Consider the following 24944-nt stretch of genomic DNA (forward strand, 5'->3'; position numbering starts at 1 on the left):
GTAGTTAGGATATTTGTAAAATACATTTACAAAATATTCTGTTTCATGTTGACCATAAATTTTGTCTTTCTCCTTTTTATTTTCTGCAAACTGTATCTTTTTATCTGTTTTCTTGCTGTTAGTATCCTGGCTTTTCTGTACATGTTCTTAATTGGTACTCCATGCAGATGTCTGTCTTTGCATGGAACAGCAGGTTTATGCAATCCAGTAAAGTGTGCTTAAGCGAATCCCAATTAGCATTTACATTTTCTGTTTAATTTCTGTCTCTGATTTGTCTGGGAGTTAAATTTGATGCTAGAAGTGACCTTTTTAAAAATTGTAACTTTATTCTTTTAATGCATAATGAATGTAATCAAGCTGTCATTTCTTAATTTTTACTATTTTTTAACTTAACTCATGTTTCCTTCTGAACTTTTTAGCTTTGTGTTTATGAAACCTACTTCAGAATTTTTACCATTTTAGATGCAGTGTTTTTGATTTTGAAATTATAATTTATATTTTTAGAAATGATAGGAATGTGATACTGACATATATGAAAACTAGTCTACATAGGTAGCAAATACACTCACTGAAAGATAGATCTTCATGGACCTCGCTATTCTTGCATGATTTCAGTGACCTTTGATTAATAATTCTTAATATTGATTTTACAACATAATTATTTATTAAACAGTTATCTATTAACACTTCAGCTTGTTTATTTCCAAGTACAAAATGCCTTCACTAGAAAGCTTTCTTAACAGCAGTCAGCAGTTTTCACATGCAAATCATGTGGCATTTTCTTTTTTTCACTAACTTTCAGTAAAGCCCTGCTAAATTATATTTATGCTTATAAGTAAGAAATTCTGATTGCTCTGAATTATTGGAATGGCTATTGACAATAATGTGCAAGGTGATGATAAAAACCACTTACAGAAAAGGTGTGCTCTTTAAAATGAGAGTTCTGGTTTGTCTTGTATTATTGTGGGTTATCCAAAAGCATTGCCATCTGCAGTTGTTGCCAGAGGATTTAAGCATGTATGTTCTGACATCAATACAATTCCTTTCTAGACTCTGTAGAAAATAGGTTCATGTTTACAGCTTTTTGTTTACTTTTGCTTTTTTAAGAGCTAACTCAAATGAGCACCTGTGATACGTTATACTGACATTGATTACTTATTTTCATTATTATCATTTGGTTGTTATAACTTTTGCTGGGAATTGTTTGTCTGATCTCCTAGGTCCTGAAGGACTTGGTTTCACTGTGGTTACCAGGGATTCTTCAGTACACGGTCCTGGTCCTATTTTTGTGAAGAATATTTTACCAAAAGGTGCAGCAGTAAAAGATGGCCGTTTGCAGTCAGGTGACAGGATCCTGGAGGTTAGGATAAATGCTCATTTTACTTGTGTTGATGAATCTTGATCTCTGGTTTTCTATGGTTCTGTGATTCTATGAATTCTATGATTCTCTGGTTTTAACAGACATGCTGTATTTCCTGTACATTTTACTGATGTACAGAATTGAAATTCTTGACCTTGATAAAAATGTACCAAGGCTTTTCTCCTGTTTGTCAAGAAGCTTTTTACACTACAGTTCAGAAAAAGTTGATGTGTACAGGGGTCCATGCGACAGTAGAACGAGGGAAATGTAACTCACAGGTTCTTCAAGCAGGTAAATACATCAGTTCAGAAAAAAAACATGTATTGCCTCCTCGGACATGTCCAAAATCTGATTAATATTGAGGTGGTTAAGTGCTCATTGTAAAGCAGTTTTGCTCAAATTGGACTTTTTAAAATTTTCAGATAGATTGTGGCTTACAATTTCATTATCTAATGGGTTATTTCTACTTAGTAACCTCAAAAAGCTCTTAAGGTAAACAGTTTTAATAATACTTAGGTTTTGTTTTTGTACTTTTCATCTTCAAAGTGCTTTAGAAACTAATTAAGCCTCACAAACCCCCTGCAAGGTGGGTAAGTACCACAGACTTGCTTTAACAGATGGTAAAAAGGAGGAGAAAAAGGTTAAGTAACTTCTGCAGGGTCAGGAAGAGACAGTGGTAGAGCTATTGCTAATTATTTGCTCTCAGTCAACAAGTGGCACCTGCATTAGATGAGGGGAAAATTATTTTAAAAAAAAAAAACAACAACAACAAAAACATACAGTTTTGTGGCATCTTTTGTGTCTGGCAGGTGAATGGATGGGACATCACTGGCAGGACCCAGGAGGAGCTTGTAGCTATGCTGAGGAGCACAAAGCAAGGGGAAACTGTCTGTCTGATCGTGGCTCGTCAGGAGGAGGCCTTTCTACCTCGAGAGCTGGTAAACTTTTTTTTCCTTCAAGAGTGGTATTGAAAGGAAGCCCTGTGTTTTAAAACTAGCCCAGGAAATAGAAGTTAACTGATGTTGGCTGAGAAAGCTAGCAAAGGATAAGTCAACAAGTCTTGCTTTGGAGAACTACTTATATTTATTTTATCTACTTCAGATAGAAGTTTTACTTTCTTCCCAGAAATTACCTCATCAGCATCATTTACAGTGGAATATGTTAAATGAATTTTCTAACAGTGAGGTCAAGCATGACTGAAAGCAGATTGTTCTCTTTCAGAAAAGCAACAAACTTTAAAGCTGTTTGAAGTGCACATGATGAGTCCTGCAATTTATCAGTAACAAGCTAGTGATGGTGGCTGACCCCAGGTGATGAATCTTCTAATCTGGGCTGCCAAACTGCAGAAGCAGTGAGGGGTAGCATTCGATTGTGTTGCTGACAAATTTTGGAAGTGAGCTTTTGCTTGACTTGCATTTGTCTGACATAATGGAAGAAAATCATACACCCCAGAGCTTATCTCTAGTGCTTAATTTTCACTTTTCCATGTGGGCATGAAACTCTTTTGTCTCTTTTGTCTCGCGTGTCATATGAGAACTATATCAGTGTATAAGTGCTATCTGATATGTACTTGTTTCCCCTCAAAGAAGGTCATCTCTTTGGTCCCTCTTCCTTATCATGATTGATGGCTATGCTTGACCTTTCATTAAGAAGTTGTTGGGGTAAAGGAAGAAGGAGAGCATTTCCTGCTTTTGTCTCGTTTTATCTCAAAAGAACACAAACCCGCCTTGATTCTTTTCTTAAGTGAAAAGCAAAAAGGGAGAAGGAGGCATCTTCCTTTACACTGTTAGCAGAATCTTCTACAGAAATTATCCAGTATGCTTTCTCACAAACCATTGCTGATAGTTTTCGTTTTGTTTCCTTGTTATGGGATGAGCCTTGTTGAGGTAAAGGTGTCCGCTGCCTCTGGTAGGAGGAGAAGCTGTAGAGGAGTTCAGATTCTGTCATGTGAGCCTTTTCTCTTGTGTTCTTGGTGCCTGTGTTCTCCTGTAATAGGACAACTGTGAAGTGTCTTAACAAAACTGTTTTTGGCTTCCTTTTTTGTTCCAACTGAGTAATTTTTGAAGAGAATAATGGCAGAGTGTATTGAGCCCTATCTCAGGTTAGTCGGACACTCCTTGTCAGGGGTTCCTAAAAGAGATAAGTTGGTCACTGTGAAGTTCTGTTTAGGAAGCCCTGTGCTGTGGTGTCAGTGTCTTTGTAAACCGTAGGGACATTTCTGAGACTCAAGTACTAAATTAGCTGTTACATTTAAGATTTCTTTACCATCTCTTCTAAATTTGAGATTGTTTTTTGAAAAGGTGACTCATCAAGTTTTTGTTTGTTTGTTTGTTTGTTTGTTTGTTTAATGTGGTTTTAAGTTACAAAGCTCATCACTTGGAAAGTGCACTTTTTCTAAAGTATGTATTCTTTTTTCTCCTCTTCTTTCAGCATTACACGTTATTCTTCTATAGTGTTGTAGTCCAAATTATCTTGGAAATCACTGTAGCAACATGTGGGTATAGTAGCCTGGAAGAATCTAAAAGCTGTTTATAATTTTTACCTTCCCCAGTTGCCTTCTATTAAATTCTAGCCCCTACAGCAAGGATTAACTGCCTTTCAAAAGGTGACTTACTTTTGAGTGGCATGATTGAAATGTAGAAAGTAGCCACATTTATCCTGCTGGCTTGACCTTTGCTTAGATTGCTTTCTCTGCAAAGACTGATGCAAAAGTGATGGCCCTCACAGTAATAGTGATGATATGTGAGTTCTAATATTGTTCTGTGTTTCTTATCATCCCAACCAAATACAACATAATACAAATGTGAGATACTGAAACACATTAGATAATTTTATGGAACAAGCCCTTCTGAGTTAAAAAGCCTTTCAGCAACATCTGTTAGGTAGCTTATGACAGAAGTGTTCGTTAGCATAGCACTGAACTACTGGATGTTGTTACTAACATGATTCTTACTATGGTTCGTGAGACATCTGAGAATGGTCTTAGTGAAAATTTTGAAATAAAAATCAGCTTCTTTGTTTCCAACTTGAGCTGTGATATTTCATTAGGCTAAACCTCTCCTAACTTGAAAGTTACAGTGCTGTTTTGATCAAAGAGGACAAAAAGCCCAGCACTTCAAATGTTTGTTTTTGGAAGGAGAGGCAGTGGATAATCCAATATTTTTCAAGAACATTTATAACAGCATGCTCAGACTATGTAACATGCTTGCAGAGTTTACCTAAAAACATGAGAATTTTGTTAACGCTCGACAATAGTCGGGTAGTTGCTTTATATCAGACTTGTTCTTCATTTGAGCAGTTCTCTAGGGACTTGAATGTAATCTGGAGAAATATTTTCTTTAGATTCCCTGTCACTGATTTTAAGGAACAGGAGAAGACACCTAGTAAATCTGCTCACTCTCCATAGCAAGGATACCTCTGGAGCTTGGACCCATTAGAACCCATGCACAGAACTGCTTTCAAGCATGTTGCTGCACTTGAACTTGGCTCCTACATTGTTTTCTGGAAAGAATTTGATGGCAGCATGGGCACAAATCAAATAATGTAACAGAGTAATGAAGGGTGGCATTTGGTTGTGTTGATCTATAGTAATATAATTTGTCTTTACCTCATAACAAATCTATTGTTTGGAGAAAGCATAGTTTCGCAAATACTTGCTCTGCCATAAGCTATGTGGGAGCAGAGGTTGGGGCTTTGTTCTGGTCATCTGTGCTGATGAATTGCCAGCAAACAGAAAAGCAGAGTAACAAACCTTTACCATACCAGCAAAGAAAGATGTGATATGTGTGCGAATGAGTGAGTGTTGCAGACAGTGTTATTAAATTATAGAGAATTGTGGCTTCAGTTACACTGGGTCATGCAACATCTGAGTTGTACACTTACATTGTTTGCACATAATGAGGGAATAAAATAGAAAACCCAATTTTTGTAGCATTGGTATTACTTAAAAAAAAAAAAAAAAAAAGAAAAGAAAAAAGAAAAACAAGAAAAACAACAACAAGAAAAAACAAAACCGGGAGGATCTAATGAGAATTTTTTGATTGCAGCAGATCGGTGAAGTAGAATTTGGACCAACCACAGGCTGTTCTCCTTATTATCCAGTTAGCCAAATGTTCCCTGTAATTCATGCCAGCTGTTGACAACGTAGCAGCTGAGCAGGGAACTGATTCCAAAACTCAGGGGAAGCTCTTGCTTCACTTAATTATAGCAGAGTGGCCAGTGATTAGCACATTCTGTAAGGTGCATTTGGATTTTAAGCTGTTTAACAGTGATTTGTTTTCTGGAGGATGGTTAATATTACAGAAACTGTCTTAACTGGTTTGGATTTTCCAGCTCTCATCATAGTAAAAAGGATGCCCTGCAAACTGCTGCTATTGTTTTGCGTTTTGAAAGAATGATGTTTTGATCATGCATATTTGTTGCATCTTGTTTTTCTGTAGGAAAACTACAGATCTGAAAGTAACATTTCCACTAATAATGATATCAAGATCATTTCTTTCTATTCCTCTATCCGCCAGATATTGGTAAAACAAGCAAAGCTGCTGAATGAGAGCAGCTCTGGTGTAACCCATTCCATACCACTGCCCTCTGCAGTTCTTGGAGACTCTTTACAGAGTTTGCTGCTTTTTTTTTTCAATGAACCTCCAGGCCAGTGCATATTCTGCATGCAGGCAGAGAAATGTCCATGTATTGCACTTGCCACAATTATGATAGCACTGAGAGTATTTGGGTGCGTTTGTTCTTCAGACATGCACATAGTGTACATTTTTACATGCACGTAATTTGTTCTGAGATTTTCAGCTTACCAGTTTTTTGTAATCACAATTTCTATGGTTTCGGCATAATCCCGATCTTTGAAGAATGGAGGGAAAAAAGGAACAAGCCAGCACTTGTAAAAAGCTGGGAGAAGTAGTATTTATGTAACGTAGCTGTTGATTTTTGAGTCTTTTACACATATAATGTGTAAAAGACTGTATAGGATGGAAGGAATTAAGTTAAATTAAGCGTTTTTTTTCTGCTCACTGTGATTAATTTTTATGTTTCAGTGTTCCTCTAATTAATTCCTTCCACCACCTTGAACTTGTGTGCCTGAATGAGAACTTCTTTGCCTGAAATTTTGTTCTTTTTGTTTTTAACATTCAGAGCTTATTTTCTATTACTTCCTTTTAATTGTTTCTTGCCTTTTTATGTTCAGGAAATAATAAATGGAATTTAGATATAGACTTAAGAATTTCTGCATCTGTTTTGGGTCAAACCAGTGATTCTAATGCTGATAAACCAGAAATGACCAAATAATCACAAAGTGATTCCAGAGAGTACTGACTCCCTGTTGTGTTCTCTGCAGTCAAAGTAAGTGAATCTTGAGAAAAATAGGTCGATATATGTATTCTGGATTTTATTAACACAGAAGATTCAGTCCTTGAATTGTTCTGCATAATGAAGAGAAGGAAATTTTGAACACACGTTGCATCTTCCACTTTGAATTACTTCGTAAATAGCACAGATAAAATCCTGGGTTTTTTCAAGACTTTTTTGAGAGAGTGTATTATTGTAAGGGTATTAGATACTATTTCTTTTATAATAGTTGAGAAATTGATGCAGATTGTCTGTCTATGCAAATGTCTCTTTAGAGTGCAAAGGTTGTGTAATGCAGCCCCTCAAAGTTTTTCAGCTCCCATTGGTTGTGTGTCTCAAAACATGGTTACTAGTTCATTGTAGCCTGCAGTAGTGGGAGCTGTAGACTGAGGCATAGTCAAGTAGTTACTGTGCTCCCAGTACGTGTCAGTAAGAGGTGGCACTTTTAGAAGGTAGCACAGCAAAAGGAATTTGCCCTTCTTTCCTGGCGCAATGAACAGAAGACTTACAAGAATTATCCCTTCATTTGCATTTCTTCTGGCTTCTGGAGAGGGCCCCTAACATACCTAAGGGGAATAAATAGCTCAAGTAATTCAGTATTTCTTTTTTTAAATTAAAGCATACTATTTTTATAAAAATAGTTCTGTGTAATATATATAATATAATCATACAATGTATTATATTATTAATATACAGTATAATATTATATAAACGTGATTATGTTTTAATAATAGTAATAATTATAAAATTAAAACTGGAAGTTTTAAAAATTCTCACTTAGATACAGTTTTGCATTGCTTTGTTTGCCTTGTCTAAGCAGGGTGTGCCATTAGCGACCGTTTTGATTGAAATATGAGATGCAGATTTTAAAGATGCTGTTACAAAGGCATCTGTTAAAAGAAGGATACATGGAAGAATGACTTCAGTTTACTAGAATTTAGTAGATTGTGACAAAATACAATGTATGTTTTATATGAGTCAGTTTCTTAATTGTCCCTGGACTCTTGGAAAGAGCATAGAGAATACTGAGAGTATCTTCTTTTCAAGCTTTTTTGCCAATAATTGTTATGTGCTGCCACGATTTAAATACTTCTCTTTAGCTTTTGCAGGTTTTTGCAGAAAATAATTGCAAAGCATGTAAATGTCTTATTTCCTTCATAAGCCTTTGAAAATAACCTTCCTGGGTCTCTTGCCTTTTGCTCTCAGCTCTGAAAGGCACTCCAGGGAGTTGGCATCTCTTATCAGAAATGAGCAGCCAGGCAAGGGGCAGCCAGCATACTGAGAGACCATAATAGCATGTTGGTCAAGGGCATCGGGCAGGTACTGAAAGGTCTCTTGTTGTGTTAAACAAATGCTATTTCCTTCCTGGCTTAAGTGGGAGCTAATTTTTTTTTAAGCTTCTCTTTTGGCAGAAGAACAATTGGATAAATAAGGCAACCTTTCTAGTGAGAGATATGCATTAGATTACCATAAATCCTCAGATAAAAAGTGCAGTGGTCAATGAGAGCAGGCGTGGTAAGATTAAATGAAAGGACTAATTGAAAGTGATGTCCCATGGCAGTTGGAGGATTGACACAGCATTGAATGAGTGTAACCACGGACTAACCACAGAGGAAAGACTACAGAGCACAGTACGTTTTTCAGAGGTTGCAGTTGTGTTTATAGTGGTGACTGAGCAGTTTGTGTGTTGCGGGAATAAGAGAAGACTAAAAATATATTTTATCTTTGCTTTAGAAGATTGGGAATTAGTTGGTGATATTTAATTACATGCCAGTAAAATTTTAAGATGTTCTAAGAATCCCTTATTATAGCCTTTTAATTAAGAGATCAGAGACCTGAGGTAGAGACATGCTTCTAAGAATTAAATACAATTGTTGGCAGAACCTCAATTAATCAAATGTATCCCGAGACTTAAATGAAGGTTTTCCATCTCTGTTGCTGAATGTTATTTAGTACATATTATTAGGTTTTCTACTCTTAAAACTAACAAACTCAGTGTTCTCTATTCTCTCACTTTCATTTAAATTCTTCTGAGCTTTTCTGTCTGTTTTATGGTGATTCAGTAAATATCAGAATCAATTTTACTGAAGTTTCATGCAGATACCTAGGTATGCAGAAACACTCCTGTCCTGATTTTCTTTGTGAGGACTGTACTGTTTGCTTCTGTTTGATTGCTGGCTCTGGTCTGTTTAATGGCTGAGTCTGTGCAGCAAGTGGGAAAATTGCCTCTTATTCTTCCTTTGTCTGCTGCACTCTGGGCTGGTAAAACGACACTGGAGAAAGACAGGAAACCCTCATCATCCCTAAGCAGATGGGAGCACTCAGAATCTATGGAGTGCTGGATGAAAAACGGAGTTTGCGCAGCAAGAGCTGAGACTGGAGCAGTAAATAACACATGTGACCAGGCTGCAGAGGGGACTAGGAAAATGCATGTGCGTGTCAGAGCTTTTTGCAATTGAGGAAACCACTGAAAGCTGATGAACTAAAATTTAGCTGAGCTGAAGGAAAGACCTGCCAAGAAAGGGCAAAGAGAGCACAGCTGACTGATTCTAAGTCTCTTCTACCTTAATACTGTTAAGTATGTCTTATTAATACTTAAGAGTTTTGAATCCCTTTTACTGGTTGCGATGTATCTATCTTCAAAGCCAGTCCACCTCAAGGCCTTCTTGAGTTTTCACTGCTTTGCAACCTGGAACTTGAGATTTTATCATTTAGCTTGAGTTACTCACATTTTTCTGCAGCACATGTACTGATTTTTGCTGGGATTAAGTTAATTTTCTTCATATTAATTTGTATTACGCTGTGTTCTGAATTTGTTATGAAAACGGTAGTTGCTGAGCACTGCTTACACATGGTCAGGTCCTTCCCTGTTTCTCAAGCTATCTCTGCATCAAACAGACTGGGGATGCACGAGAGTCTGAGATGTGATACAGCCAGGACAGCTGACTCCAACTGACCGAAGGAATATTCTGTGCTATGTAACATGATGATCGTTAATAAAAAGTGGGGGGAAAAGAAGCAGGGGAGTTTGCTCTGGGGCTGCGGTTGCTCGGGGCAGGCTGGGCATTGTTTGGATAATGGTGAGCAGTTCTGTTTTGCATCACTTGTTTTTATTTTTTCTTGGCTTTGTTGCTGCGATGTGTTGGGTTTTTTTCTGAGCTTTTTTCAAACTTACGAAGCTGTCTTTATTTTTACCTACAGGTTTTCCAACTTTTGCCCTTCTAATTCTCTTCCCCAATTCAGTTTAGGGGCAATGAGTCAGCAGCTATGTGGTACTTAGTTGCATATTAAGGTTTAACAAAACACAGGAGTATAATGTCAGTGATAAATTATCATGTAATTCCTGAAGTGCTTAGGTATGAAACATTTGTGATGGCTGATACATGGTGTGATTGTTGAGTGACTCATTTATAGCATTCAACTGTGAGAAGCTTTTCTTGGCCCAGAAAAGTATTTGTATTGTTTGTTTCATTTATTCTGTTTGAGTGAATTCAAGTTCTAGGATGGTTTTTGAGGTACGAAATGTTTCTAATAGAGTTTGAGTCTTTGTCTGTTGGAAAAGATTTGCTTTACCAGGCCATAACTCAGCTGATGGAGGTTGCTCTATTGTAAAGTATTGATGCCTTGGGATAATGTTTTAGCAACGTCAGTGAAACAGAGGCAGTGGGAATTCAGCTCTGTGAGTCACTAGCAGCATTTAATATTCATACTTGCATAATGTAGGAACAGGGCTATCACTCATGAAATCAGCTGTCCAAATGAAGCAGTTAAGTGATGAGCTGTTAACTTAAGGAGGGCTGGAGCTCTTTTTGGTCACTGTTAAAAAGGCACTCTTTTCAAGAGCAAGTGAAGATCATCAGGGTAATAATTTGAAACTATTTAGGGAGCATGTGATGAAATTAAATTTTTGATCCTGTTCATCTCTTTTTTTTCCCTCCTCTTCCTTTTTTCTCTTTCCATCCACATTTTCTCACAAAAAAGAATGGTTTTTCTATCCTGGATTCGTACTAAAGAGTCTTGAGATGTCACAGACTGAACACCCAGACATTTGCTACCAGATGCTGTAGAATGAGTAGGGGATGAAAATTTTAAGTGAATCAAGATAGTTTACTCATTTTTAGATCAGCATCTCCTTTAATGTTACCATCCCTGTGCAGACATTGCCAAGTTATTCAACATTGCTTATGGGTAACAAGTATTTGATAGTACAGTTAAAGAAAGCTCAGCATTACTTGAATTCAACTTTTGCTGATTTTAGGATAAGACTGAATATAAATAATGAAAAGGAGAGGTTATAAGTTTTATGTGTACGTATGTACGTAATTCTAGTATGTTGAACAAGAAGTACTTTGTGAAGGACTTCATGGAAGGTGAGTGATTTTTTTTCCAATGATAGATAAAAGTAACATTTGCTGAGGTTTTTGTATGATGAAATTTTCTGTTTCTCAAAGAACTTCAGGAAGCAGAATGGTAACAGCATGCACAGGAGGAGGTATGTCTGAGGGGTGGCCTGTGGAGGCTCCCATGGAGGCCAGAAAAGTTGAGAAGTGAGAAACATGGAGCTTCTAAGGGGGAAAACTGCTCTTTGACACGCACCCCACTGATTGTTTCCTACACAGTTTCTTTCTCCTCACACTTTTGCTCTGCTCCAACCTGGGTCCTCTGCTTCAGCTACAGTCCTTCACACAGGAGTGGGTTTCCTGGTCTCTGTCAGAGCCATAGTCCCTGTCAGGAACGTCCACACCACTCTGTTTCTTGCTCTGCGTGGGGTCCTCATGTTGAGGAGAGCAGCATGTAGGAACTGCTTGCCTAGGGAACCAGGAAAGTAATGCGTAATGGATTGTCCTGAAGGATGGCCAGAGATACCATGTCCAGGACCTTGAGAAAATCCAAGGAGGATTTTCTCCATCCACATCCAGACAGGATGTGCTGTTTCAGTAGTTCTGGCCTAAAAGTTCTGACAAGTACACGTGACTTTTGGAAAATTAGGTAGGATACTAAAATCTTCCTTCTAAAACCACGTGAAAGTTAAATGCAAAAATGCTTGTTAGATTTTTTTTCTCTCATTGCACTGATTGTCTTGAAGAAAGAGCAGGAACGCCTCCAAATTGTTGATCAGCATTGCCTAATGTCATGGTTCTATGTTTTTTGGGTTTCAGTATTCCACATCAAGATATCATGTAATGTACGGGGCATAGAACCATGACACCTATACACATATGAACTCGTAGGTTTTCAGAAACTGTGTTCAGAATGTGAATAAAAGTAACAGAACTGTAAAGGAATTGTCCTCTTCTGGGAAGTAAAAACAGATGTGTAGCACAGGTAGACGTGAGCTCTGGCATCAAGACTGCTATCAGTGTCAGTGCTATGTCATTTTTATGTTTTGCAGATGGGCAAATTATATTGACTTAATAACATGTAGCTACATTCCAGGAAGAATTTGAGTGTGATGTGTATTGGGACTGAGGTTTGTAGTCCTCACACTGTGGTCATGCAGTTTCTGCATAACCAGTGGCTGCTTCTCGTCATTGAAAGTGCATCTGAAATGGATACAAGTATACCTAGTGGCTTCTGTTTCTATTCGTTGTTGCTTTAAAATTTTTGTTTCTGCTTATAATAAATGAAAAATAAATGGAATTGCTTTGGCTGATGAGAAAACATCTGTACTGCTAGCACCTTTGTCGGTAGTTGCATTGATAGTGTATAAACTGCAGCTTAATGCCTGAAAGTTGTTCTTCCTCATTAGGTGAAAGAAGAATTGGCCCAGCTGATGTTTGCCTGGGCTTCTGTCTGATAACTCAACAGAAGCCCTTTGAAAACAGGCCTCAGTAATCTTTTTCAACTTACGTTTGTGCATTCCCATTTTTCTTATTTTTTTTTAATGCTACTGTTACAAATAATAGAAAATGTCCAAATGACAAAATAAGCTATTGGATTGTTTTAAGGTTATTTGAAGAAACAAGTGTGGAATAAAATTTGATGTAATAAGGTCTTTTACACTAATAAATGGCATCTTCTTTTAACACTTTACACCATAGCAAGTCTCCTTTCTCTAGTTTTATTTCTGTGAAGTGCAATATTTCAGAATCTTTTTCTTTAGTCTCATGATTGTAACTTGCTTTAAAAATAAATAAAAATAAAAAGCTCAACACAACAAACACAACCAGCAGCATGCAACTCAAAAAAAACACTGGGTACAGTCTTCAGTAAAGTTCGTTCTGATCTTCCTATGATGATCATCCTTGCTATGGATACTTGACTTTGCAATCTTGTAAGCAGTAACGTAATACAGGTAAAATCTTTAATGAGCCTTTACCAGAAGGGCAGTAAAACCTCTGTGTGGAATAAATGTATGCACAAAGGGAGTTAGTGCAGAATAAGTTCCTGCATTTTTTTATTCTCACCCTCACTTTTGCTTCACCAAATTCCCTCTGTAGACAGGCTTAAGGGAGGGATATTTTTTTAAGGATGTAATTCAATTTTCAGAGGGGAATGGAATTTAACAGCACAACTGTCATTACAGTTTGTGAGCTGCATGTAAAGACAGCGTTCTATGGCTTAAATTTTTAATGCAGCTGTGTTTAAAATAAATGTTTTATGTTCTGCTGCAACATCAGTTTTAGGTCATGTGAAACTAAGCTAGTTTACCTTCTCTTTAGACATATTCCTAGCTATTGTTAAAGCTGCATCATGTGACCAAATGTCTACTAAATACACCATTTGTTGTAACGTTATTTCTTCAGGCTACTTTCCAGAAAAGAGAAGTATTTCTTACATGAGCCTGTGTGTACAGCAAGCATCCTGTTTTCACCCATTTTTTCATCCTTATTTTTTTCCATCAGAAAGGAGAGCCAAACTGCAGTGCTCTTTCTCCAGAAACCACAGAGCAGCTGACCTTTGAGATTCCTCTGAACGATTCTGGCTCTGCTGGACTTGGTGTGAGCTTAAAAGGCAACAAATCTCGGGAGACTGGAGCTGACCTTGGGATTTTCATCAAATCCGTTATTCATGGCGGTGCTGCCTTTAAGGTATGGAGTAAGATCAGGCTGTGGTTGCATTAGATTTTTGACAGTTGGTGTTTGGTCCCAAATCTGTCTTGGTAAATCTTCTGTGGATGAGGAACTTCTTGCCACTCACTCCTCTAGTGAATCTGTCAGTGGAAGCAGACCCTGTGGGGCATTTGGATACTGAAGGGATGGCAGGGGAGGAAGATTGATGGTGTGTGGATGGGAGGAGAGGCTGTCTCCATTACTCCCTGTAGCTCACAGAAAGAAGTGGGAAAGTCTGCTGTGCTGTTAGACCTGGGGACAGAGAAGTTATCAGCCAATCTACTCTGCTTTTGGTCTTCCCAAACTAATATAGGCAGACCCATAAAACAATTAAAAATTATGAAAAAATATGAACTGGCAATTCTGTGAGGTTAAGAATTATGTATTTAATAAAATATCTAAACTACTGTTGTCAGCATGGCTTATCTCAGCCTGGCATTAACTGTGCAGAAGTTATCAATTGTTCATCAGGTGGACTGAGTTGGTATGGGACAGTATTATGAATCCCTCTTAGAGTTGTACTAGAGCTACTGTATGTTTTTAATTAAGAAGAATTGGATTACTTTCTAAGCTTTAGGAAATGTGATATTTTTTTTCCAGATAAAACTTGAAAAAAGTATCTTTCTTGAATTCTATTAAGAAAATCTTAATTTGAAAGCATAGTACCTGTAACTGTTGTCTGTGGATCCATAATGTAAATTTTCTTGTCATTACATCAGTAATTCCTTGCAGTTTTCTCTTCTGTAAAAATATACCTTTTAATTCAGTTTGTCAATTTGTTCACAGGCTTTAGCCTCCTGAGTAAGACAGTTCACAGCATAATAACCTGTTTATGATGTTTGGTAAATAGTAATCATCAAGGCTTTTGCTCTGATATGAATGTTTCCGGCTCCTATTAGTTACCTGTCCTAGTCCCATAGATATTTCCCAGCTTGGATCTTTAGAAAAGCAACAGCTTGATACATGCAGTACAGAATTCTGCCTGTGATTAATTCCGGGGCTAAGTGACAAGTGAATAAAATAATCTCCTTGGTGTATATCAGAACTGAGTTAAAGTGTGATTGGCAAATTAGAGGTGCATAAACTCATGCGTGTCTGCAACAGAGTACAGCTTGTTTTACTGTGAAGATGAAACTGCTGTCCTTGCTTTCTCACCTCCATGTTCCCTGAATAATTATCCACATCAATTGCAATGCCAGTATATGGCACCAGAAGTAAATTCATTGTTTTGACTAGCAAGGCTTGTGGACTGATGTCCCAGGAGCATCAGTGGGCATACTTCCTGACCAGCATTGCCATGTCAGAGATGCATAAGCTAACTATTTTGAGGTCTTTCTGTTTACTACACTCTGTTTTCCCAACTGTTAGTCCAGAGCAGTTAATTTTGGCTTTGAGAGATCTTGCAGACTAATAAAGCAGGGCTTCCTTACCCACACCTAGCTAAATGTGCACATGGCGCTACTGGACACCTTGGCTGGGATGTTATTTTGTCCCACAATACGCTGTGCTTCTGTGATTCCACCTCTGTACTCCCTCATACTTTTCCACCAACTGCAACTGTGTATTGATAGATGAGTGTGGGTTACAAAGCAAATGAGAGCATAGCTGGGGCTCTGACTTTAGTCAGAGCTGCTTGAAGAATATCCTTTCCGATGTGTTTTATACAAGTACTCAGAGAGTGCAGTCATTTGGGAAGTATCTTAAGACGTGGTTTACTGTTGCACATAAACAGAAAACAGCTGTCTTTCTCCTGTCTAAGGACCTTTATATGGAGCAAAACAAAATCAGTGGGTATTAACAATTAATACAATGTCTTGTATCAAGTTAAAAAAAAAAAAAAAACCAACTGCACACATTTGTGTGTAGATATTTAAATATGTTCTTATTGTCCTTCTTTTAAAAGAAAAGCAACATGTTTTTAAACATAAAGCCTTTCTTTCCAGCTAGTAGTTGTCCAGAGCATCTTCCCATGCTATTCATTGTAATTGTCTCTGAAATGAAGTATTACAGATTTAGGCATGTGCATTTGCAATTCAGTGTATGAAGTTTTCTTGGGAAAGTGTAACATGGGGAAATTGTAATGCCTGCTGTGATGAGAGTTCTCTCACTGTTTCTTAACAGACGTCTGCATTTAGAGCTTAAAAGGTGCTGTGATTTTTGTTAGGTGCTAATACAGTGATACTGGAGATGGTTGGGGAGGAGCAGCTTGTCCATACAGCCAACACTTCTTCTCAGAAGATGGTGTAATATGGAGATGATGAACACATTTGCTTCATTGCTGAAGTAAATGTTCAGTCCCTCTAATGCTGTATAAAGGTTTTCAATACATTAAATGCCTTTCTCCAGTGTACTGGAGAAATAACTGAAGAGTTATTTGTAAGAAGTCAGTTCTGAATGGTTACTTTTATCAGATTGAACAGAAATTCTGAGGAAAGGCCACCATTATTTTAGTGTGTGGTTTTGTTGTTGCTTTGAAATGCTGGTACACAAATCTAGCTCCGTTGTATTAGTAGCACTGCAAAGCTTAGTAAAAGGATTCGTGAAGAATGTTTGGGGTTTTTTTGTTTGTTTTGTTCTTGTTTTGATGCTAGGTAAAGATTTTTAAAAAATACTAAACCTTTTTGCTGCTAAACCCAATAAAGTAAAAAATTCCTAATTATTCCTAGCTAATCTTTTAATATCATATCCTGCAGGATTAAAACTTCACTTTTGCTGATTGATTTGTTGGGTCCCTTTTTAAGCTCCTCTTGTAACTTTTAAAGTGTCTGTTTTACTTCCACTCTAAGAAAAAGGCTACTTGGTGTTTGTAAGTATGCAGAATCTGTTATGCGAGGAAATATTTGACTGAGTTTGAATACATCATCTTTCCCCACAACTTCTGGGAATTTCAGCCTTGTTCATCTTGAGACCCCTTGGCTTTTCCCTTGAGGTGAACTTGTGATTATCAGGTATTTGCTGTCTGCTGCAGCTGTAATGCAGCAGAACCATTATTAGAAATGATGGAATACTTTCCATATGCCTGTTCGTTCAAATCAAACATGGTATAGCTTGAACTTTCTAGGGGCTTCTGAGTGCTACTGCAGTAAATGTTGCTTGTTGTGTGCAGTGGATGGTGAATTGGATTATTCCATTGAAGGCTACCAAGGAATTCCTTCTGAGATAAGTGGCACTGATGTACTAAGGGAAATAACTAGGTGAGCTTTGATTAAATACGTAACTCTACAAGGAATCTGGCTTTGTCTCTTAGCTGTACTGTAAAAACAAAAAGTCTTGTCTCTGAATGAGGTAGTCATACTAGGTTTTACTCACTGCAACTCTCTACACAAACCCCACGTACTGAATAAACTAGGGAACAGTACCTTCACCCTTTATTAGGGTAGTTCAATTGCAGTTTTGGAGATGGTATTTGAAAGCTGTTTTGCTGAAATGCCAAATATTTTTCTACTCAGAAGCTGCAAAGAAGCCTACCTTTCAGAGATGAAAGAAAAAAATGTGTTAAAACAACATCTAGTTTGTTTTGAGCCAAACAGATTGTCTTGTGGTTCAGTCTTTTAAACCAGATCATTACACCAGTGATGTGAAAACCTGTTTGAAAACCTGCTTAAACACTGAGATTTTTAGTCTTTACACGGCAAGAAAGTTTCTCTATGAAGCACCTTCTACCTGAGCATATGTGAAAACATTGTTCAACTGACTTTCAGTCTTGCCTTGTACAGTTCTTTTTTGTGATCATAAAAGTTGAATTTTGCATTGAATGGAGCATATTACAGAATGGGAAGAAGCAAGATGCATCAAAAGTTATTTAAAAACTGACGTGATTTAAATGTAAAGAAATAAATATGACGTAAGATATTAAAAAAAACCAGCAGGCTATTTCAGAGGTTTCTGAGGCAACCATGGTTCATTTAAAAATACGCATTGTGTTCTGTAAAGTTGCATAGTCAGGAAATGTATCTGTGACATGCATTTGTATTCAGTTTATTAAGAAGCTTTAACATATATTTATATGTGGGTGATTATCCACAGAAAAGAAAAAAAAGTGATCCAGGAGCCCATGGGACCTTAGCAGGAGGACATTAGGACCTGTGAAGTTTACAGTCTTAAAGCAACTCACAAAAACTAAAATCTCCTTTCTTCTAACCCCTGTTGCCATGAATGACTCCATTCATTTCAGCAAATTTTGATAGAACACAAAGGAATTGCAACATGTGCAAGTAATAAAACTTCCTGTTCAATAATGTTAACTCTTCTCTCCCTAAGCATTACCGTATGTGATGGCATCATTTTGAATGTAGAGAAAAGGTGGGGTTAACCTACTGACTCTGGGTATATGTGATTTTATATTGGCATGAAACATTCAAGAGAGGTGGGAGAGTTTTCTGTATCCTTTCCAAATGGTATTGCTGTTTCCTATTCTTCCTATTCTTCATTCCTCCACTCTTCCCGGAAAATCTTTTTATCCTCTGTCATCTCATCTTTTAGTTCTATTTCCATCTTTTTTTGATGCTGATTTGTGCTGTTCTTCAATTCTGTGACACCTCTTTCTATTCATGCTCTGCTGTGGTAATGTTAATGGTGCCAAGTTAAAAATAAAAATTTAAAAAAAAAAAAAATCACATAAGCAAGCTAGTTTTTTTCACAAGTATTGTAAGTCACTTCAGCACAAATGCCTGAGCCTTGGCAGCAATAGCATAATAGTTAATTGAACATCTTAGTGGTAGAAAAAATAAAAATTGAAAAGTATATATATTTTGGATTACTCAAACGCATGAAATATGTAAACAGTTCAGATGAGTGCCTTATGCAGAGTATATAATGTCTGTGATTGAATCAGATTCATTTTAACCAATATAATGTTTTTCTATGAAAGTTCTCCTAAGCTTTCTTCACTGCCCTTCTATTGTGGATCTCTTTAGTCTTTCCATTCCCTTTGAGGTCTGATGCCAACCTCATAATTGTGAAGTTCACAAGCTTTTAAAGAAACTCCTGTAACATTCCTTGTTTTCTTGTTAAAGAGAAAAGTCACAGCACATGCTTTTATGAAAAGAAACAAATCTCAGACTATGCCAACAATACCAATAGGACTCCTGAATCACAGAATAGCAGTGTCCACAATTTTATTACGCCCAGAACTGTCAGTTAACCTTGGCAATGAAATAGAGTAACTTTCTTCAAAGCATAGGCTACTTGGTTATGTCTCAACTGCAATTTTGTCATTGACAGCAGGTTTGGATGTTAAATACATGAACAGTGCTAATTAAAATATGGTTGCTTAATTCTTAATGACCGTTCTGAACTGGCAACACTACGCCATATGGCGATGTGGTAATTGTGACTAGTGGGACTGTAAGACAAAGTTTTGGAAGTATCTTTTTCTTACTATGCCCTAGTAATGGATAACAATGCATGTAAAATACATTGCAGTACTGCTTCACAATTGTGCTGCAGATACTAACAGCCATAATATGGATGCTTTTAATTAACCAAGAACTCCTTTTCTTGTTTTCCTTTTTGTGGGTGTTGAGAGGCTGTTTCAAAATAATTTGCATATGCAAGAAAAGCAGCAACATGTAATTAACACAGAATTACGTGCACCTTATGAACTACTCTCAAAATGTAGTAAGGGGAATGAGAAATTGGTCAGTTAGTGAACATGAAGATTTTTCTTTTTAAAGATGAGATACTGTGCAATCTCTTGTTTCTTACGGTAACACCTCTGCCTATGTCAACAACATAGAACCATGACAGCCTAATACTTGTTATTTGTTTGTTTATTGCAGGATGGCCGTTTGCGAGTAAATGATCAACTTGTTGCAGTAAACGGGGAGTCGCTTCTGGGCAAATCAAATCATGAGGCTATGGAGACACTGAGGCGTTCCATGTCCATGGAGGGGAACATTCGTGGCAGGATCCAGCTGGTAATTCTACGGAGGCTGGAGGCACAAACAGAGGTAAAGAGATAAATGTATTTATTAGAAGAATGGCCTTCTAGTTTTAGTGTTTTTGTGTAGAGGAGATGATAGCCAGACTCATGACTGCTGAGAGCTTATCCTGGCAGACTGAATTCCTGACTTCCTAGAAACATGCATTGTTTCTGGTTGACATCTCCTGAGCTTGCTCTTCCTTTTGAGGCTATGCTAAAGTTTCCTTTTAGTTTGAACAGAACAGTTTGCTGTTCTGATAAGTTTTAAAACAGAAGTAAATGTCCTCCTAGGACAGATGAGTGGGAATTAATGTGCTGATGTAGTTTCGACTGTTACTTCCTCAGAGGCAACAGTTAGGATAGTTTGAATTCTTCTGTTTTTGTTATCACAATCAATGTCCTTAATGTGACTTGAATTTTACTTCACTCTTGCTTTTTTGTTTTTGTTACTTTGATTCACTCCATATTCTTGTGTTTTTAATTGCACTTTTTCTTTCTCACGTGTGTGCACATAAACGTGCTCTTTCTCCATCTTTTTTATACATGAATAGATGTGCATAATGTCTGCCCTAACTGCTCATCCTAGTTATAGTTCTAACCCTTGAATAAACATTTTAAGAGTTTTGACATCTGTTCCTTAAAATAGAAGTATATACTAATTGAATTGTGATAAAAAGTGTGAAAATTCCACTACCGAATTCCAAGAGATGATTTTAAATTGTTTATTAGATAAATATATCTGAAACATTTTTATATATTGAGAACAATCCCATTTTTAAGTGTATTTGCATAGAATGTAATAGGGGAAGGCCCAGAGACTTGTAGCCACGTATAACTCATAAAGCTTTCCTTGTAGGAGATGTATTTGATTTACTACCATCATTGATTAAGAATTCTGTTTAGAAGAATATTACTTGCTGAACGTCATGCTCTTTGTTGGGAGAATACTTTGCATAGGAGTCTGTCAGTCTTGTTAGGAAAATATGAAAAACATTCATCTGTAATGCTGATATATTTTACAGGAAAGCACATTTTTACTTTCCAGTGTTTTGTATATAGCTGCATGTACAAATGCTTGTTTTATTTATTGTGCATTTCTGTAACATAAGATAGCTCATCTTCTAATACAGCACAATCTTGCAAGTTTTTTTTTAGCAATAGTCAAATTTTTTGGGGAAAAAAAAAAATCAAACAAGCTCAAAAACTGTAATGCTCTCCAAACAAACATCATATTGACCTAATAAAAATGAGGCTGCTTTTTATAGATAAGTGTATAGTTCTGTATATTATCCAGATGTATGAAAAAAGTAAATCATCCTGACTTGTGCCCTTTGAAGGATGCGTGATGAGGTCTTGATTGAATCAAATTCATTTTAGACAGAAATTAATTTTTATGGGTTAGTCTTTAGGTTCAATTGTAATTCCATTTGAGTCTGGAGACCATAGCAGAAATTGGTTGTTGCCCATTTTTTTTTTTTTTTTTCTTTTCTTTCACCAAAACAGCTCCCAAAGTAGTGCATCTCAGCTTGGTAGAAGCAGGATACATTTAGAAATGCATTACTGTTTTTATTGGTCAGGACACTAATGGAGGTCTTCCATGACAGCTATGTTTTATAAGCTGAATACTCTAACTAGGCTGGCTGCTGATCAGTTGTGGGGATATTGATTGTGTCGTTTATCAAAGAGCTAGAAAAGCAGATTTGTTGTTGTTAATTTATCCTTATCCTACTGGGTACACTCTTGACTGATGCAAGGCTTAGTTTAGCTAGTAGTACTCATGAGAAAGTAGTAACTGTGGGCTTTGCTAAATGAGGAATCTTACATAAAATAAAGAATTTCCAGTAAGGAAAAGAACTGTAATTGTTAGTGTGCTGTGTTTGGCTGTGCTTCTGTACAAAGGCTCAAAATAACCTTTTCCAAGGACTCACGTGCATTGACGAGGGGAGAATGTTGCGTGTGCTGCCTCTGCACTGAGACTACATTTGTAGCCATGTTTTCACCACAAGCCATCTCTACGTTGGTTCGTGTTCTGTGCTGAGGTTCATATTTTGCCACTTTAAAAAAAAAAAAAAAAAAAAAAAAGTTATCCAAGAGCTTGAAAGGCAAATTACAAGTGATTTAACACACACTCCTTTCTCATGCACAGGTTTGGCACTTTGCTGGTTTTCACTTGCCAATGCAGTGGGCATCTTGTATAGTTGTACCAATAAATGATAGGAGTTAGATACACGCATTTCTTCTATGGGTACAACTATGTAGTTAAAGGAATTATATATTTAGTGTAAGATTTACTGGAATAATGTACATGCAGTTCAAAAATAGATGCCAATTGGGTGAAACAACAGGTACGGGAAAACTATGAAGGTCATTCTGAAAACTATCCATAATATTCTTCTGTGTGGGTTTTCTGTTTTCCCTGAATAACGAGTACAGAAACGTCTTTCTGAATCTGTCCCAGTTTTACAAACTGTGATTTTTTTTTTTCTTCTTTTGAACAACTGCTCAGGAGAATAAATTAGGCGATATGGGGGTGGGGAGTGCCGCAAAAGAAAAGCTGACTAGAGGTGTGACAGGAGTTTGTCTAGCTGCTAGCCAGAAGACCTGCGCTTGGGAGTTTGGTGTAACTCCTTACTTGCAAAACTGCTCTAGTGTGTGATCATCAGAACATATGTACTCAGTCTCTGAGAGAAGGATACCAGCTGGCTGGCAGAAAAATACCATTGGCATTGCCTGTGTTCTTGTGTTGACAATGTCACAAGCTGCCCTCCCAGATGGAGAATTTGAATGAAGCCAGTTGTGGGTCATAAAGAAAACGCTCCTCATTTTTTGTGCATCGCACAATGATTGTTAGTGCCGAGATACTGTCTTATTTCATGATCAGCAACAACAGTCGTTTTGAAGATGTCTTTTACAGTGTGAGCAGTGCACATTACATTACGCTGTTCCTGCACTGCCCGTAGTGATGACAGGGCTTCTGTACTGCAGAATATTTAATTTTTTTATACAATGTGTGGTTCTGTTTTTTTCCTTAGGATCGCTTGGACCAGGGTGTCTGTCAGAAATCAGCGTGTGATGGCAGTCATAACTTTGCAGCTATTTCCCGACGCAATGGTGCTGTTCTTCAGCAATTTGTAAACTGTGGCCCTCAGGAAAGAATACAAGGTAGTCTTATATCTTTCTGTGTGCTGAAATAAAGTGCTTTTTATCTTTTTTCTTTCTCTTGAAATCCAGAGCCACTAGAAAAGCATTTAATTAGAGTAAGTGCATACTATGTTACTTTGAGGCATGAAGATACAGAGAGGCTGGGAGAGCTGACTCAGAAGTTGTGAATTAGATTCCTGGCACAATTTCCAGTTTAAGTAACAGTTTCTAGCTCACTGCCCCAACACGTAAGGTTGGTTAAAAAACAAATGATGAGTGCAAAATATATGTTGTCAAAATGTTTATTTTCTATATAACTTTAATGAGTTCAAAGATTTTTTATTGGTTAGATTTACGTCCCATGTTATTATCAATTAAATGAATTCATACGGAAGTGTAATATTCATAAACTATGCTTGCTTGTTTTTAGCTAAAAGGAAAAAATTGTTCAAAGGTTAGAACCTTTAAACCCCCAACTTACTTACAATTAAGTTGTTTAAAATAATGTACAGAGGAGATATGCATGTATGAGTATAAGCAAACGTACCAGTAGGAGCTTTGAAGACTGCATACTTTTCCTGTTATCTTTCATTTCTGATTACTTTCTGTATATCTGTCTGATTTGTACCTGACTCAACAAGGTATTAGATAGGTGAAAAATTTAAATATTTGAGGTGATCTTGATGCTTTTAAAAATACTCTTGTCCTTCAAACCAAGCACACGCTTCATGGTTAAATCTATGATAGGGGAAAATAGATTTCTTTGTAGTTGAGTTATGCTTGATTTTTCTCAGTAAACTACAGTGGAACCTGTGTGGTCTGCAAAAAAGTAATCTTTTTGCAGTACTAAGAAAGACTACAATGACTGCTTGGGGGGACCTTTTAATCTGAACTGTACAGCTCATGAGAAATTCCCAGGTAATCCAGGGGTGAATCATTTTGTGTCAGTGTTTTGAAATTGTGACTCCAGGCAAAGGATGGCAGATTTAGACTCGAGCATTGTAAAATCTCAGATCTCTCAGGTTTAGCTCTACGTTATGTTTCTGTTGTTGGTGTTCATACTGATTCTGTAGTCAGAAAAAGGGTCATCCTTAGAGCTAGCCTGTCCTGTAGAGTTAGTTAGAGAGGATGCTCCGCCGTGCTGCTGAGGGCTGTCATCAGGTAAGGCTTAGCATGGTTGGGGCTTCTCAAGGGACAGTAAATGACAAAGGCTCTTCTAGCACTGCTGGGAACCTACTGGAAATATAATTTTATTGAGATTTCTGTAAAAGATTTGGCATGCGATGGGTAAATTTTATGTGGTCTTGATGAAGAACCACACAGGCTCGTTCAGCTGAAAGCATGTCTGAAATAGGATTCTAATCTGAAATTTTTCAGATGAAAGAGACTTTGGTTCTACAGTAATCCTGCGTATTGTAGAAATATTTTTCTGACTGTGAAACCATAGTATTAATTACTGGAGAGCTAATCTTTCTGCTTTCCATGTCAGCCTGTTACTTGTTTCCAGTCACCGGTTCGAAAACGTTATATACATTGTTTCCTATATAAGTCCCTGAAGACAAGCGTCAAGGCAAAGTACTGCCAATATGCCCAACCTCATTTAACTCCGTTATGAACTTTAGGCAGTCTGTTAAAGGAATGAGTCACAGGCAGGGTATGCTTCTTATGACAGGCAAGAACAGCTCCCAGTTGTACATTGTTATGATGTGCCATCCAGATCTTGGATGTGAACGTCCAGCTGGTACAATATCACGTGCAAATAGTAATGAAAGATAGAAGCGATTTTTAAAGTCATTCTGGATCTAATGCAACTATTTAATGGCATGAGCTGTATTAGGTTTAATAAAATGTCACTTTCTCAATTAATGTTTTCCAATAAGTTATTTCTAATATCATTCACTGCTCCTACCAATAAAACTCTTCTAAAAGCTCAGCAAAAATACACTGAAGCTTGGCTTGCTAATACTGTTGTCTGTTTTAAAAGCCTTTTATTATACATGAGCAAGAAAAACTAGTGTCTAGGGAAAAGTAGTTATAGCCAAAACATTACATTTTTTTCTTGCCTGTGGATATTTAAATAAAGGGGGAGGGAATACTGATTCGATATTGAATT

The 24944-nt window shown here is 37.1% G+C and overlaps 1 protein-coding gene across 6 annotated transcripts in view; it reads left to right on the forward strand.

Annotated features, from left to right (window-relative positions):
- PARD3B (par-3 family cell polarity regulator beta) overlaps positions 1 to 24944 on the forward strand; it is a 753023-nt gene that overhangs the window by 541773 nt on the left and 186306 nt on the right. For all 6 annotated transcript variants that reach the window (XM_052674691.1, XM_052674692.1, XM_052674688.1 and 3 more), the window contains 5 exons: positions 1221 to 1360; positions 2170 to 2298; positions 13561 to 13746; positions 19548 to 19718; positions 22723 to 22852. In XM_052674691.1, coding sequence (XP_052530651.1) covers positions 1221 to 1360; positions 2170 to 2298; positions 13561 to 13746; positions 19548 to 19718; positions 22723 to 22852 — 756 coding nt within the window. The remainder of the gene's footprint in view (positions 1 to 1220; positions 1361 to 2169; positions 2299 to 13560; positions 13747 to 19547; positions 19719 to 22722; positions 22853 to 24944) is intronic.

Source organism: Tympanuchus pallidicinctus, unplaced genomic scaffold (genome assembly GCF_026119805.1).
Source record: "Tympanuchus pallidicinctus isolate F22 unplaced genomic scaffold, pur_lepc_1.0 scaffold15, whole genome shotgun sequence".
Taxonomy (NCBI): domain Eukaryota; kingdom Metazoa; phylum Chordata; class Aves; order Galliformes; family Phasianidae; genus Tympanuchus; species Tympanuchus pallidicinctus.